Source organism: Onychostruthus taczanowskii, unplaced genomic scaffold, assembly GCF_017590055.1.
Source record: "Onychostruthus taczanowskii isolate IOZ18803 unplaced genomic scaffold, ASM1759005v1 scaffold44, whole genome shotgun sequence".
Taxonomy (NCBI): Eukaryota; Metazoa; Chordata; class Aves; order Passeriformes; family Passeridae; genus Onychostruthus; species Onychostruthus taczanowskii.
This window is the reverse complement of record NW_024501903.1, coordinates 1,880,691-1,897,911: the sequence shown is the minus strand read 5'-3', so window position 1 is coordinate 1,897,911 and position 17,221 is coordinate 1,880,691. Positions and strand designations below refer to the sequence as shown.

Below are 17,221 nucleotides of genomic sequence, written 5' to 3'. Positions count from 1 at the left end.
TCTGTAATTAAACTATTTAATTACATTAACAGCCCCACCTTTTGTGAGCCCTCGATTTGTTTAAATCCTGAACTAATAAACTGTCTTTGCGTTTTCGCTCGTCAGCGCACAAATGCCTTGGCAATCGCATTCAGCAGAGGTGTGTCGGCGTGTCCCGGCTGCGGGCCGGGAAGGCGGAACGAGCAGCGCTTCAGCAGGTGGAATGGAACACCCCGCCCACCCTGACACCCCGAGCAGCCAGGGCGTTGTACTCCGCCACAGCCTTCTCCGTTTGCAGCACCAGCACGTCAATGCCGTTCTTCTTCAGATAGTCCACAGTGGATGCTGGAACCTCGGAAGGGAAAAGGAAATCACAAAAGCAAGAATCAGATTATTTTTCCCTTAAACTGTAAGACTTGTAGAAAACCAGACACTGAAGCCATTTGTAAAACATGACTTAAGTAACTGCCAGTAGCCAAAATGACAATGCTCAGATAGATCTAAGATTGATTTTTTTTTCTTTTCAATAAAGCTACTTTCATACACATACCTCCCCTACCTCCTTAGCACACTTTAAAATGCAGTCCTCCCTTACAAAAATAAACTGAATTGGAACTAAAGGAATTTAATCTAAAGAAGGTGTTATTCATCCCACCAGAAAGCTAAAGACTTGCTTCTCACCAAGTAAAGCTCAGCACTTCTGATCTGAGCTTTCCGTAGCTAGTTTATCTGTTGAAATGACACCCGGGCAACAATTGTGACAAGAATGCCTAATTACCACAGTATTTACAGCAGGCTAGAGAGCCAGTTACAACCTATTGCAAGAGGAGAGGACTAATGGCATTCTGAAAAATTCTTATTTCATTTGTTCCTGCAGCAGAACATAAACTGTTTACTGCTTGACACGGACACTAACACAGAGGAGCTCAAATGATGTTTCTTTCAGGACCTGAGGGACCCCTGACAGGAGCTCATTCACACTGATCCTCAATTTTTTCTCTCTCAGTGAAGCATCATCGATTTAATTTTTTTCCTCCTAATCAGAGGGAGAGGGAAAACAAACAGTTCTCTTCATGCTTGTCACAGAACAAAAACCTACCTGCAAAGCCTCGCTCATGCCACGACCAATCACCACAGTTTTAACACCCTTCTTGACGACTTCTTCAAGGTCAGCTGGCTGCACTCCTGGAGAATGCTAAGTGTCAGGGAAGGAAAATAATAGTCTGTGTACTGACAGCATCAGCCAGGAAAGCTGTGTCTGTGTGTCCTGAACACAGAGCAGCAGGGTAAATTAGCAGAACCAGAATGTAACTCAACCCTCTTCTGTATGTACACACAATAGATAACATTAGAAACTGAAAAAGGTATTTAATATGCAAATGAAGGATGATAATTAATTGATTGATGGTGAGATTATAATTCCTTATCAAAACCAAAAAGATGCATTACAATTTCTTAAACATTTATGTCTAACTTCTGATATTTTATAAATATTAACAGTTAAGGTGAAATCAATAAATTGCAACAATACTGGTGTTTGATTTCAAAATCGCAACATCTACTTGAAAGAAAGATGGTTGCAAGCCAAAGTTTACTCACATTAAATACAAATAACTCCTCAGATAATTAAAATTATTAAATCATTTTCTTGTTTACTTTGCAAATCTCACCAAAGAGGACTGAAATTTATTGGGTAGCTTAATTTCAGTTAACAGCTTGGATTTCTGCACTATTCTTTATTTTGAGAAAAGAATATTTGAATCCAAATGCCCCAGAGAAAGAAGGAACTTACACACCACATTAACAGATGTTTTAAAAAGTACACCCACTTACTGCTATTATGCTTTAAACGTATGAATGCATAAACACACCTATGTTAATAAAACATTATTATGTTACCCTAATTCTCCTCCTGGATTCAGTTTCTGTGTATCTCCATGTGGTCAAGAGTAAGATACTGGAATCCTGTGGCTATAATTTGGCCCCTCTTTGGTGTGTATTTTTATTTTTAAAACATAAATATTAATTTGTCCCCCCCACTCCTTTTTTGTTTTTTTCAAGTAGAATTTTGAAGTTCTGAAGTTTTCAAGAGGTCTGAATTTCTCACTTGAAGTAGGTCATGCCATGATGGACTCGTGGAGAATGGAGCAAGTAAGACTTTCCAAGCTGAAACAAACACATGAGCTCCTAAAGTTAGAGGTGAAAAAAGCCTTCCATGGTAGAGTGCCACTTCCAATGAGTGAATTAAACTTATTCCACAAGAAAGTCTTTAGGATGGCTAATGTCTGAAATTTCAGCAACAGAGATGATTCACCTTTATGGTTCTCCAAGTTCTCAGAATCATAGAACACCTCATGTTGGAAGAGATCCATGAGAATCATTCACAGGACTATCTTGAGCTAAACCACGACTTAAGAGCATCATCCAGATGCTTCTGGAACTCTGACAAGCTTGCTCTGTGATCACATCCCTGGAGAGCCTGTTCCAGAGCCTGAGCATCCTCTGGGTGGAAAGCCTTTTCCTAACACTCCATCTGAACATCCCCTTGCAGCCTGACTGCATTTCCATGGGTTCTACTGCTGGTCACCAGAGAGATCAGGACCTTGCCTGCACTGCCCTGCCTCTGGAAATTTTAGGTTGCAATGAGGTCTCACCCCTCAGCCTCCTCTTCTCCAAGATGCACAGGCCAAATGACCTCAGGTGCTCCTGATAAGCCTCGCCCTCGAGGCCTTTCAGCATCTTCATCACCCTCCTTGGAACACAGTCTAACAGTCAGATGTCCTCCTTATGTTGAGGTGCCCAAAACTGCACACAGAACTTGAGGTGGGGCTGCCCCAGCACAGAGCAGAGTGGAACAAGCACCTCCTTCGGCTGTGCTGTGCTTGACACGCTCCAGGACATGTCTGGCCCTTTGGGCTGCCAGGACCCTGCCAGGACCAAAGGTTGTGTTCCCCTTAGTCTGTTTACATTCCATATCCACACTTGGAATATAGAACTCATTTGAATGGGCAGAGCTTTCTCAGACCAAATCACTCTAAGTACTTGTTTATGACAGAATAGGCAATGCTTTTCCTTTGGGGTTTTTTAAGTAGACTCAAAACTTAGACAAGGAGAATTGGTGTGTTTTACTGCAATTACAATAATTAGAATTCTGGGGAAGGTTTGCTGTCACGTGAGAAGCGCTCTTGAGATATTAAATCCATGGAACAAAAGGATTTTCTTTGGTTACACAGAACACTTTGATGCTAGCAAGAAACTAGTGTTACTAAAGGAGACATGTAACATGATGAAATAACTGTATCATTGTTGATTTGACAGCAGATTTTCTTGCCTGCTCTGTTCTCTGGCCTTCATTTCAGCAATACCTACATCTTTTCTTCTGCCATTAGCAGATGGCACTGAAATGCAGCCAGCCAGGGAGAGAGGGTGCCATTCATCCCCAAGGGTTAAGGCCACAATAACTGCTAGTGCTCAGTTACAGAACCTTGCAGGGCCAGTTATACAATTTTCCTGATGAAAGAATGCTTCACTCGACAGCAGTGTGACAGCAGAGGAGGAAAGGAAGCAATTTATTTCCAACTAGAGAGTAGGACATGACCAGCACTGCTTGTTTTCCACACTTCAGTTCCAGCTACCTCCAGGAAAAACATGCTTAAGGTAAGTAAGTAAATTACTCCATCTTTAAAAAAGATGGAGTGGCAGAAAATGCAGCTGTTGAATCTTACTGTTTCCAGTGCTGACAAAATTAAAGTATTGACAGTTCTTCTCAACATTGGAGATGCAGCCTAGAAAAAGCTTACTTCTATTCTTAATATTTGTTGTTTGCTATTTATTTTAAAAGAAAATCACCTCACTCCTCAGCTGCAAGGATAGAACTAAAGCAGGAGCTGAACAAGTGACTTACATAAGGCCTTACTTTAGATATGTATTTTTTACTTCCTGATTAAATAAAAAGGATGCCAGAAAACCTACCTCTCCAGAGAACCCAACTATTCTTTTTCTCCTCCAATTTTAATTTAACACTGACTTGTCTTACAAGTCCTCTAAAAACTTATGGATTTAAACATTGTACTTACGACAAGAAGATATTCCTTGTTAGAAACTTTCAAAAGAAAGCACAGCCTCCTAAATGTTAGTAAGTGCCTATAATTTGAAACCAAAATTTTCCAGTGGTTGGAATAAATATAAAAATGTGATTGGGATGGGAACTAGTTGGGAACTTTTTGGCTATTGTTACCTGTTCTGCTTCTCCAGCCATGTGAATATAAAGCACAAAAATGATATTGTCAAGCAAGCAGACAGCAACTCTCACCACAAAACCCAGCCTTTTGAACAGCCAGTGAAAACTTATTTTTTAATAAACAGGCCATAAATGAAATACATTTTAGAAGGTTACATACAGCTACCTTTTCCTCTGCAAGGTGCAGATATCTTTGCATGACAGCAGCACTTTTCCTTGGTGTTATATATTCTGCATAAACTGAACTCTGACGGATTAAAAAAGTTCTATTCTCCCAAAGATTACAGATGAACTTGCAAACCCAAATGCTTTGCATTTCAGTTGTGTCAAAATGAATCCAAGAGAGCTGCATCCTCTGCATGGATACAGCTGCAGGTGCTGGGCCTGGTCACTACATTGTTATTTTGTGCTTTAACTTTTGCTTTGAAAGTGTGGAACTTCTTTTTTCCTAGCCAATCTTCTATCCCAGTGCAAGTCCTAATATGGGGAGAATTATCAACATCCAGTTCCTATTGCAATATATGCTATACTGCTTCTAAATCTGAAACATCAATACTGCTCCATGTACTTTCATCCAATTCTGATTGCATTTACAGATAAACCTTAAAAATTACAAGGGCAAGCACTTAGTATATGGCTACCAAGAGAAGTCACTGTGTGATTAGCCAGACCGTGAGCTTTTCACAGAGAAAATAGAGCATGAGACACTGTATCTGCATATTTTTCCTCTAAAATATGTACATGGGACCCCAAGGAAAAGGATAAAAACTAAACCACATGCAATGTTGTCTTCCAAACATGCAAGATCAGTTACTGTCTGGTTGTTTTTTTTTTTTTTAACTCTTCATAATTTCTTTCCCTATCTCACTCAAGATAACTTTTGTTTGGACAGTCTGAAGAGAGGTTGTTACTGGCACCTTATGACAATTGCACTCCTAAACAGATGAGGAATATTGTTTGAGAGCTCTGAGGTGTGTGAGTTGTTTGGTGAGGGTGGCTGTCAGAACTCATGGCAACAGTTGCTATACCCTGTTGTGTGTAGGACGTAGTGGGACTGCAGCCCTCTGACCCCCACAAAGTCACCTCCAAAACATTCACTCAATTCTTACCAGAAAAATCTAATGGCTAGGTGAAAGAAAAAGGCAGCTCACTGAATTTCTGGCTGGAACTTTAACACTGTTCTCTGGACCATTCTCAGAGTCCTGTTTCAAAGGTAGGGTACAAAACAGCAAACTTACATTAGTCCCGGTTTCTCGCCAGTCCCACGTGCGGCTCCCTCCCGGCCACACTTTGCAGTCCTTATATGTTGTAGAGCAGCCTTTCACCTTCATCTGACCCCAAGAAAGGGAAGCAATTTCAGGGGAAGACATCACAAAGTTGAACCGGAGTCTGGAAAAAGGATATTTAATACTTAACATCAGGCCAACATATGCAGCATGGTAATAAAAACGGAAAATTCTGTCCTCGCCCCAAGGAGCTAGGAAGGAAATGCTGTTACAGACTTTATCCACGTGGTTTTGTGACAACAGACTTGAACTGAGCATCAGCAGATTTGTTGAATTGCCTGTCCTCTTGGGGATTTTGTGCAGGATTTTGGGCAAATCATTTTACGTGCTAAATCTGTTCAAGTATTGGATGTTCAACTTCTAAAACTATCAACAGGGATCAGGTCCCAGAATATCCTCTCACATCTGGGTTTTAATCTTCTCCTGAAAATGAACAATGAGGATGATAATAATTTCCTAAAATATCAGAAATCTGCACTATTTCATTGGCCACTTTCTTCTTTTACCATTGAAGTGTTAAATGAGGTTAAAAGGAAATGCCAAACAAGCCCAACTGCAAAGCCATGAACCAGTGTCCCTGTCACATTTCTAGAGAAAACAAGACTTTCAGGGATGTAAAGGGGTCAAGCCTTTCCCCAGACACTGCTGACAGAGACCAACTCCCCCAGGATTATACATCCAAATAAGAACTTGTCCAATTGCTTGAGCTCCATCTTCATTGTTTCAACTTAAATCCATTATTTCTAATCCTTTCTGCTGGGGACAAGTAGAACGTTTAATATTTGTCTTTTTAATCTTTTGTTCTGTTTTCTTGAGGATTTCACTCAGTATTTTTCTTTTATTTCATTTAGATTAAATAAACATCCCTTCAGTCATGTTTTCTAAGTCTCTGCTTATTTTCTCCCTTTTTCCTTTAGCAGCCAACCACTGGTACACATCCTCCTTTGATGTCTGTTGCCTAGAACTTGACAGAGCCTTATCAGTGCCCCTGTAGCCCAACTGCTTTTTGGTGTGTGGCACAGCGATGTTGGGATCGATCCGCTTCCACAATCACTGCTGGGCACCAGCAGGGCAGGAACTGCCTCACAAGGCCCCGTGTCAGCTCCCCACAGAAGCTTTCCCCTCCTCACTGTCCCTCAGGTACTGCAGTCTGATTGCTGTGGTGATTCTGGCAGTGAATGGAAAGAGAGGAATCACAGGGGGATGATAGCCTGGAAATGCTTTGGACTAGCGTGGCAGTCCACTGACACATCTCCAGGGCAGAGTCATCTTTCTGCCCTTCCAAGGCGCATGGTCTGAAACCCGTGTTTTGAAGAAAACATGATGTTTCTCCAGTAGAAAGAGGTCCACCTCTGCCTAATCCACAACATCTCTGTGGCAGATCCTTCCAGATACACAGATTCTCATCCTTTATTTTTTAATTGTTTACATTCACCAGGAATTGAATAGCTTAAATTCATTACACGAACCCTGGCAGCACAGATTAAAGGCACTGCCTTTGCAAAAGATAAATCTTTAGATGACCGTGCTTCCAGTCCTCCTGGAAGCCTCCCTTCCTGTCTTGCATGTGCTACAAAAGGTGCAGCAGTGCCAGACGGGATGTGCTCTCCTTGGATTGCCAGAAGCAGATCTCAGTATCCCACCTAAAACACTGCATGAAGGAAAAAGCGCATTGCTTTGGATTCAGCAAGGACTGAGGGTGCCAGAGGTGCTTCTCACACAGGACAGTGGGGCATTTCTTCTCCTTCTCACTCCTGAGAGAAGTTAGTGCCACATGTGTCCTGTCAAACAGGAGCGAGGCAAGCAGCTAGAGGGGACTAAAACTTGCTTGGATTAATACAGTCTAGATTCTCTCATGGCACACCCATGATGCAATGGATTGAAACAAGGATTTGTAAGATTATTTTTCCAAAGGTCTGTCTGAAGGGATATTCTAGCTGAAGAAATAACCAGCAGTAGTCCCAACAGAATGAAATCAAAGAGTAAAGGCTGAATAAAGCACCCAGAACCTGCCTCTGAAGAATGAAAATAATTTTTGCCTGTGCTCCTTTTCAGGTGAAATGGTAGAATTAGACCTGGAGGTTGGACATAGGTGAATGAACAACAAGATGATCAGGAATAATCCAAAAAGTATCACAAGGCTGGAACAGTGCAATCAAACAGGCACAAACTGCGAATGAGAGAACAAGGATTCCACGATATCTTTTATAAACGGCGTAAAAATAAGTAAATAGCAGAAATGAAGCAACAAAACTTACAAGGCACAAATAAAAATTTGTCCTCTAAAACTATTTCCCATAATATTGCCAGTAAGATTATCAGATCACTAGAATAAATATGAACATCTTAAAGTGAGAATGAACTCATTGATAGAAACTTTGGGCATCCTTTGATGTAGAGCATGGCTCCTCAATCACTGAGGAGCAGGAAAATAGTTCTCAAACAAACTATTTTTTAAATTATTCACTGTGAGAAATGTAAAGTATTAAAATATATATTAACACTTAAGATCAAAAGAAGCCTTGAGTTAAATTACTCGCAAGTACAATCTAAAATTGCAATTTCTGCAAACTGCAGCAGTCCAAACATAAAGAGACAAGGAGCAGAAATGGCTCAGAACTCTACAAGCAAAGTCATGAGAGTTTAAAAACATCAGAAATAAAAGAAGTAGAACTTAAAAGGAGGCAAAATGAATGTTTATGCTAGGAGACTATACTGAAAAAGAGAAATGAAGCGGTGGATAAGGATGGCAGAAGGCAAAAGTAGCTGAGAAGGAAGTGGAAGAAAGCTGAGATTGAATTGCAGCTGGGCAAGCTGGTGGACTTTAAGATTGCCAGCGCACCTTTCTTCTGTGGAGGTAACCAGCAATAAATGAAATAAAAGAGGTGAATGAGAGCAGTGCACCCGATGACATTTTATTGAGACGCTGAAGAAGGAAAGGACGCTTTGTAAAATCCAAGGGGCAACCTGAGACTGAAGAGGATACAGGGGGAAGAGTAAATCCCTCGTGGTTTTCCAGCGCTGCCTGGGAGCAGAGGTGTACGTGAAGTTTTGGGCAGAACAAATTCCTGTAAGGTGTCACAGGACAACGTGGTTTTCCAGCGCTGCCTGGGAGCAGAGGCAGGAGGCGGCGACTTCCCATTCCTGGGGATACAGCAGCCAGAGGAAGGTCAGGATGAAAAACTGACGGCAGCAAGGCGAACAGACAGGACGGCAGAAGTTTAGATCAACTGTGTAGGGAGGGGGAAGGTGTCAAGTTCACGAAGGAGGAAAACACAATTTGGGAATTCAGCAATTGCTTTTCGCTGGGGAGCCTTGTGACGGCAGTTAACCGGGAGATCACGGGGACCTGGCAGTGAGAGAAGAGTGAGGGGAACAGCACTTCGGGAATACAGCGGAGAGAAGCAAGGAGACAAGGACGGAGAACGCTGAGAAGCACCGCGGGAGGGGTGGAGGGAGGCAGTTGGGAAGGGAAGGCGCAGTTCAGGACCGCCCGAAACACGGCCTGGCGTGACGGGGCACAGGGCCGGGACAGGCACCAGGGCCGGGACAGGCACCGGCGCCGGCCGCGCCTCCCGCCCGCTCCCCTCACGCCGGGGCTCCCTCACGCGCCCGCACTCACCGCCCCGCGCGCGCGACCCCGCTGCCCCGCCAGGCTCCGCCTCCGCCTGGCCCCGCGGGGAGGGGGCGGGGCCTCCAGGCTGCCACGCTCTCATTGGGCAGCGCTCCCTGCCGGTCCCGCCTTCCGCCCTCTCCGATTGGTCGGGCCGTGGGCCTACCCCCGCCCCTGCCCCGCCTTGTTTTCATTCCCCCTCGCCGCGCGCGGCGGAGGGGAGCCGGCTCGCGCCGCTCTGGCCGCCGCCCCCTGCCCTCCCCTGCCTTCATCGTCCCCCCGGTGCATTGTGGGATAGTGGCGGCCCGGCCCGGCAGCGCCCCCTCCTCCCTCCCCCTCCCCAGCTCCTTCTCCATCCCCAGGTCCAAGATGGCGGCGGCGGCGGCGGCTCCTCCGGCCCCATCCCCGCCGCCCCCTGCCCCCGCGGGCCCGCGCTGCCCGGGCTCCTGGCCCAACTTCGCCGTTGTCTGCTCCTTCCTCGAGCGCTACGGGGCCCTGCTGGACCTGCCCGAGCTGCCCTTCCCGGAGCTGGAGCGCGTCCTGCAACCGCCGCAGGAGCCCGGAGACCAAGGTAAGCGACTCCCATACCGCTCCCGCCCGCCCGCTCCGGGCCGGCCGGCTGAGGGGGGCCCGGGGGGCGGAGGGGGGGCCGGGGCTGTCCCCCCCCCGCCTCCTCCCGGCCCCGGGGGTGGAGCGCGCCGAGGGAGAGGAGGGGCCTGGGATTCCCGGGGGGAGGGGAGCCCTCTCTCCCTGTTTTTTCGGGGGGGAGCAGCTATTTGTGTGTGTATATTGGGGGGAGAGCTGCCTGCCCCCGCGGCGGGCACGGGAAGGAGGTGGGGGCCTTCCCCTTCCCCTCTGCTCCCTCTCAGTGCCGCCTGTGACCCCCCTCCGTTCCTCCCTCCCCCCCCCGCTTCCCTGGGTTCGTTCCCGAGCTCTGTGCGGGTGGGACTCCTTGCAGAAAACAGGCATAAGACGAAATAACTATTTTCGTTCAGCTTGGCGCTGGTAGCCGGTCTCTCTTCCACCTCCTCCCTTCCCCACAGCTTGGGGGGCGCTTCACAGCCTCTTCCCCCCCTCCCCCCAATATCTCTGCCCGTTTTTACCTCTCCCCCGAAGGAAGAAGGGCGCACATATATACGAACACATGGGAATGTCCCGATCCCCAGTGACCCCCTCCCTTTCACCTCGGTGTATCTGCGATGAGGAATGGGGGCCACGGAGAAGCCCTGAGCCCCCCCACGGCTGCTGTTGTGGGCCGTCTCCTCCCCACAAACACAGACAGCCATTGTGTGCCACCTCCATCCCTCTTTTCTCCCCCCTCCTCCTCCCCCATCCCCTCTTCCAGTTGCGGGGGGGACACGCTGTGCGCTCGCTGCTGCTCCCCCGCCGCCACCTGAGACGTGCGAGGTGGAGGCACAGGTTATGCACTCCTCTGTTTGCTTTCGAGCCGCTCTCGCTCTCCTCTCCTCCCTCTCCAGTAGCAGGTTTGCCTGCCAGACTCCCTAATCCCAGCTGCCCGCGATGGATGCGGGAGGGCCCGGGCCAAGAGAGCAGCCTGGGCAAGGAGGGCTGTGTGGAGGCGGCCGCAGGAATACAGAGGGGAGGGAGCTTGTTGCTCTTGATCTCTTGTCTCTGTTATTCGTTTGGTTGTTGCCTCTGCACTCTTGCCACATAGGGAGCCCGTGCGGCCCACGGCGCATGCTCGGCAAGGCCCCTTGGAAACTTCCTGCTGCTGGAGAAGCCCGGCTCAGGGCTGCTCCTGCTCCGGCAGCCCCTGCTGCTTTCCCCCAAAACGCGCTCGCTCTCGCCTCCTGCCCCACCGAGCCCACCCTGTCTGGGACGGGGAAGGGAGGGTTGTGTGATTAAATCGGCGTGTGGGTGTTTCCTCATGTAAAGGAAGTTGTATTTTGCTAAGTGCAGATGTCCTGTCTGTGAATTCACAGCAGCCGCTGCTGAAACGGAGTGAAATATGATTCATGTGTTTCCTCCTCATGTTGTCTGTCAATATGAAAGAGCTGTAATCTAAGTTTAAATTTCTTAAAATTCTTTAAACAGGGTTAACTTTGTGGAAGGCTTATGTTTAGATTCAATTCCCCACCACTCCTGTACCTCTTATGTTATATAAAGGATTGTCTCGTTTTTGAGAAACCGTTTAGAAAAAACGTTGTTTTGTTAAACTGTTGCAAAACTTATTAATAAAAAACACCAACACATTTAGAAGTTTGAATTTTTTAGCGAAAACAGTAATTTTAAAGTGGTGTTTGCAAAGCAAACTTAATGCTCTTACTGTGTGGCACAAAGTGAGTGGATATGTAAGAGTAATTTAGTTGTGTGAACTGCAAAATAAATTAAACTGAAAAGGTGAGATAGTGGCCTGTGTTTCAAAAATATGCATTTTATTAAAAAAACCTCAAACATCATAATTTCTGATGACTTTAATTGCATGATGGGGTTTGTCAACAGGGTGGTGTTTACTGCATGACTCTTTCCTGAAAAGATTTCAAATGACTTGTGTTAAGGGAGTTTGCTTTATGGGTTGATTTGATTCCTGTCAAATGTTTAAACTTTTCTTTGTATCGCCCTTCCTGTTTGGCAAGGGACAGGTTATTTTCCCTGCTTTAGAATAGTCCCCCCAAATGGGAGCAGATGCAGCTTCTGAAAATGTCTGAAGTACTGGGGTTCTTTGCTTGTGCCTGGTGTAGCTGATGTAAGTGTAGAGGTCATTCTCATCTCTAAAAAGGAAAGTGTGGAGGTGTGACAAACAACCTTGGATAAATCTTGATGTTTTGTCTGATAGTTGGTGGGTGTCTTGGATATCTTTTCCTTTGATAAAACAAATTTGTTGGGCTTGGTCTGTGGTCTTGGGCTGTGGTACACATTATTACTGGTGTGTTTTAAGTTTTTGGGAAAATGTCTGCATTGACTACGTTTCTCTACATGATTTTTACTTCAAGTAGCCCTCAAGGTGGTGTTTTTAAGGATACAAGTCATAAAGTTGCTAAACACTGATGGAAAACTGAAGGGATTCTTTTATTGCTAAATATCTGTAATTTACAACTGTGTGTAGTTTTCCTTGGAATGCAAAAGGAATTTGATTTCCGTTTGCAATGTACAGTTAGTTTCACTTTTGATACCAGTATTGCTTGACAGTGGATTTGCAGTGGCATAATAACATCTAAATAAATATCTATGGAACCTCAAAGTGTTGGGGTCTTTCTCCTGAATTTTTAAGAAACCTGGAGCAAGACTTAAATCTCAACTGTGACATGAACTTCATGTTTGTAACTCCTCTTCATATTACTTTCGCAATCAAGTAAGAGAATCAGTAGTTTGAGTGTTTCCTTAATTATCTTTTAAAATGTTTTGATGCTCAGCAGTTTAAAAATGTGGGGGTTTTTGTGGTGTTTTTTTTTTTTGTTTTTTTTTAAGCATGTCCTATATTGTCTTTTCTGAAGAGTTACTCTTGGGAGATGCCGGCAGAAGTTACTTTCTTTGTATTAGGATCCCCAAGGAGAACAAGGAGCTTAAGTTTGGATGTTGTTCAGTAGTTGTATAAGAGTCATATTTTCTTTCCTGTTAATAATTAGAACAAAGTACTTGCTCATTATTAAGGAAGCAAGGTATAACCTTTCCGTACAGGAAGGGATGCTGAGCAGATGCTGACAGCTTGGAAGCTATCAGTTATTTCTTAGAAGCTTTTTAGGTTTTTGTTATCACATAGACAGCACTTGAACTTTGCTGTATTACTTCTCCTTAACTGAGAATTTCAAGGCAAACAGTGAAGACAGCAGTGCTCAGGTATGAATAGTTTTCAGTAGTAGTCTGACTAATTTGGATATCAAATTAACCTGTGTTAGTAGCATGTTAGATGCTTTAACCAACTCTACAGAGGTTGGAATTTAGTGGGTGATGTAAAGCATACTTGATTAGGAAAAGAAGAATGTATGGTGTTGATTTCACCCCTCACTATTGAATAGTGGGATAAACTGATAGATCTGGAAACGGTCTGTTACTTATAAAAGCTCTGTGATAAAATAGCGTCATTTTTCTGGCTGGTGGCTCATTTAAAAGTTGCAACCATTCAAAAAAAGTAATAAGAACTATAGTTATCTGGTGAAGATTTTATTTTATGAAGAATAATTATCTTGCCTTTATGGCTGCTTATTCTTGCTTTGAGTACAATGTTGTGACTAGGGTTGCAGTTTTGACAATCTTGAATGTCTTAGGAAGGAGTAAAGTTGAGTGTCTGTCAAGATGGTGACAGTGTTAACTCACAAAATTTGCTAGTTGATATGCCTACAGAAGTAAATTGTTTTTTATAGGGTTTATTAAAAAGCAACTGCTGTGATTTAACCCCAGTTGGAAGCTCAGCCCTGTGCAGCCACACACTCACTGTCCCCTGGTGGGATGGGGGAGAGAATCGGAAGGATAAAACTGAGCAAACTGGTGGGCTGAGACAGGCAGTTTATTAGGAAAGCAAAATGGGCAGGCAGGTGTTCAGCTCCAGGACAGCAGGGCTCCATCACGTGTAAGGGTGGCTTGGGAAGACAAATGCCATGGTTACCAGTGTTCTAGTCTTTCTTCTTGCCCCAGCTTTACATGCTGATCATGACACCATATGGGCTGGATATCCCTTGGGTCATTTGGGGTCAGCTTTCCTGCCTGTGTCCACTTCCAACTCCTTGTACACCTCCAGCCCCTTCACTGGTGGGGTCTGTGGGCAGCAGCAAAAGCTTTGGCTCTGTGTGAGCGCTGCTCAGCAATAACAAAAGCATCTTGCTGTTCACAGGCACAGGTTGCCCAGAGAAGCTGTGGCTGCTCCATTCCCTGGAAGTGTTCGAGGCCAGGTAGAATGGGGCTCTGATCAAGCTGGTCTGGTGGGAGGTGTCCCTGCCGATGACACGAGGTTGAAATTAGGTGATCTTAAAGGTCCCTTTCAACCCAAACCATTCTAGGATGATCAACACTGTTTTGAGTACAAATCCAAAACAAATCCCCATACCAGCTACCGTGAAGAATATTAACTCCAAGTCCATCACAGGAACCCAATATATGATTTTAGGTGGAACTTCTGGTGGCTGAGAGCTGTCATTACAACAACCACTTTTCTGTACTTTTAGTTGCAAAACTAAGTAATGATACAGATCATTCTGCATTATGCTGTGGTACTGCATCTCCTTTGCCTCTGCTTGCTTCCAAAGGCAAAACTGCAAACTGGAACAAATTATCACAGGAAAGCAATACTTGTTCTTGTTCTTACAAACATATGCTATAGTGGCTTTTTTGTTTGCTTGGGATTTTTTTGTTTACTTGGTTTTTTCCCTTGGGTTGTTTTTTGTTGTTGGGTTTTTTTTGAGAAAGTTATTACTTGCAGTAGAAGAGAAATTGCAAATTTAAATAGTAAAAAATGTGGTAGAGGAGAGCAAAAACTGTATTTGTATTTAGGGCTGTTTTTAGGGAACCATGCTATCACGTCACCGCCTCTTTTGTGTCGGTAAATAGCTTGAGAATCGGTATAAGTGTTAATTAAGCACTTGGTCTCTTGTGAATGAAAATATTAGTAGAATGTTAGCTTGCACAACAGAAATCTAATTTTACACATGACTACGCAAAACACTCGCTGGTTTGCCAGGTTCCCTAGTGAGTGAATGGGAGAACCTCTCCCGGAGGTGAATGGCATCTTCCAAAGTGTGCTAGGCTGCATTAGCTCATTGATTTTTGCAGGCTTTTCTTAGCAGTGTGGCGTTTGATTTGTTCTTCATTGAAATGGTCACAAGTACACATGCTTTGTGTGTTCTTTCAGTAAAATTGCATCACAATCTTGTTGGTGAAGACCATGCTAAAGGTAGTCTTGAAAACAACAAGTGAATTTTGTGTGGATTTCCAATCTGAAGCACTCTTCCATACTTTCACTGCAGCTCAAACTTCTTTATCACCTTTGACTCTTGGCAGTCACCCTGACAGGCTGACCTAGCCTGGAAGATTGTTGCTTAATTACAGCATGAATGTGTTATGTTTGTTTGGAGTGTCGTAATAAAACCGCTCTGCACATGTTGACCGGGGTTTAAATGATTTAAAGAAAGACATGGTGAGGTGAAAATGCCTGGTGGGAGGTTCATTTTTCTGGATCTTTTCTCCCCTTTTCTGTCTTTATAATGAGTGCTTAGGTTGAGGGCAGGCAGCATCTGTGCAAACCATTTATTGACAGTACCTATGACTACATTGTAGACATGAAAAAAAAAGTCTTTGGGGCTATCAGAACTTACTACCAAAGCAGCAAGTTCTGTTTTGTGAGGTGCTGTGTTTTACTTGATTCTTCTAGACATCTAAAACATTTTTTCAAATTAGCTTGGATATTGAAATAATTTGTTTTCAGTAGGTTATGTCTGTGGTTTTTTACTGTCATTCCAGTACCTCTGGAAAGCAATGCAATGTTAAGCTCAAGGGCTCTTGACCATTCTCTGATTAACTATTAACCTTGACTCAGAGTGCTGTTGAATATATGTATAGGAGAAAGATACCTGAAACTTTGTGGCTGTTTAGTGTAACAACCAAAGGCAACTCTAATGACAAGGAGTTTGACAGACTTTCAAGCTCAAGACTGGCTGTGCTCCCAGTGATAAAGGTAGTGAAGTGGTGTTCTGTTAATGTGATTGATTTTTTTTTCGTGTATTTGATAATCAAGCATGTTTGTGTACTGTTGATCAGAAGTTACAGGGTTCGATGTGACTCTTAGGTAAAGTTGTGATACGTTGCAGTAACTTGTAATGTCCACAGAGGATTGGTTAGTATTAAAAGTAGGTGATAAATGTATATAAATGATAAATACGGAAGTGCTGTCAAACATTGCTTCACTTTAAATTTAATAATTGATATTGTACATAAGATTTATTACCTGCTTCCAGTGAAGAAGGATTAATTCATGTGGTGTCCTCTTATGTAAATGGCCAAGTTCTGGCATAAAATGTTGGTAGTGTCTGTAGTGCTGGGTGGGTGGAGTTTATTCTCACATTATATATTGCTGCATCTTCTTCATTAACGTATTCAGTATGGGGCTGCATTGATACTAGAAGCTTTCTTCTGCCCTAAAACTGTATCAGGAGGTAATGCTTTTCATCTGCTCTGCAGGCCTGAGTGTTTATGTCTTTTCACACCCAGTGAATAAGAAATTTTACCTGCTGTTCTGAATCAGTCAAGTAGTTTTCACCTTTATGCAGGCTGACCTGACTGTGTTTATGGAATGTATGCATATAATAGTGCCTTCCTACTGCATTTAGGGACTGAACCAAAACATTTATGTCAAAGCCACCAAAGCATTAATCCACCACCTGTTAGTAAAATGCTGCATTTTTAACTTAGCAGCTAACTACTGGAGAATAAAAATATAGCTAGTGAACTTTGGAAGTTGGTGTATTTCTTCTGTGCTTGTTTAATTTTTTACTGTAATGGAGGCTCTACATTCATGTTTCTAGACACCAAATTAAATAATTTTTTTAAAGATAGACTCCAGTGGCTTGGAGATGATATCCTGAAACAGCATAACAGGGTTAAATCTGGGGAAAGTAAGTAGCAGATCATTCTTGCACCAACTTCATGACAAATAAGTCTCTAATGCAGAATAAACTCATCTGGTCTGCACTTCAGTCAGTGTAAATTAATCTGATGTTAAGGTCACTGGGCCGCATCTAAACATGTTTTTCGATCATTGGTTTAAGGAGTGTAGTTTATCTTGGAAATAATTATCTCATAATGATTCCTATTTTTTTAGTTTTTCTGTGGGTAGACTTCACACCTTTATGTGTGTTGGGCTGGTATGTCAGCTCATCCCAGTGTGCTTTCATATTTATGCTGTTAGTGCAGTTTTAGGTTGACTCCACATCTCATGATCCAACGTAGAAGCCAGAAAAACACTGTACTTCTGGTGAGAGAAGCAGTTCAGTCTCTTGCCAGTAGCACTGCCCATCTGAAAGAGAAGGCAGAATGCCATATGGAATGGAAAAAAGGAACTTGGGACACCGCTCTTCAGGCACAGATGAGTTACAGAGCATCTGAGGCCCACTCACAAAGCTCAGCCTTCCTAGGGATTGTGCAGGTTCGGTTGGA

At 43.9% G+C, this 17,221-nt stretch overlaps 2 protein-coding genes across 5 annotated transcripts in view; one reads left to right on the top strand and one right to left on the bottom strand.

The window, feature by feature from the left end:
- AAMDC (adipogenesis associated Mth938 domain containing) lies at nt 1-9,735 on the bottom strand. 3 transcript variants are annotated; one of them, XM_041414225.1, is made up of 4 exons: nt 9,623-9,735; nt 5,458-5,608; nt 1,079-1,174; nt 1-324 (listed from the first exon to the last, which is right to left on the bottom strand). In XM_041414225.1, the coding sequence occupies exons 2-4, from the start codon at nt 5,587-5,589 to the stop codon at nt 304-306; spliced, it is 249 nt and encodes an 82-aa protein (XP_041270159.1). In that variant the 5' UTR covers nt 5,590-5,608; nt 9,623-9,735; the 3' UTR covers nt 1-303. The 3 variants fall into 3 exon arrangements, with proteins under 3 accessions (XP_041270159.1, XP_041270158.1, XP_041270160.1); XM_041414224.1 differs by having other exon boundaries at nt 1-331; nt 9,623-9,647; XM_041414226.1 differs by lacking the exon at nt 9,623-9,735 and adding an exon at nt 9,128-9,285 and having other exon boundaries at nt 1-331.
- The window catches only part of RSF1 (remodeling and spacing factor 1), a 59,979-nt gene continuing 52,147 nt past the window's right edge, over nt 9,390-17,221 (top strand). The window contains exon 1 of one of the 2 annotated variants that reach the window (XM_041414221.1): nt 9,390-9,689. In XM_041414221.1, the coding sequence (XP_041270155.1) occupies nt 9,488-9,689 (202 nt within the window). In that variant the 5' untranslated portion in view covers nt 9,390-9,487. The remainder of the gene's footprint in view (nt 9,690-17,221) is intronic. The other variant, XM_041414223.1, reaches the window with a different exon arrangement.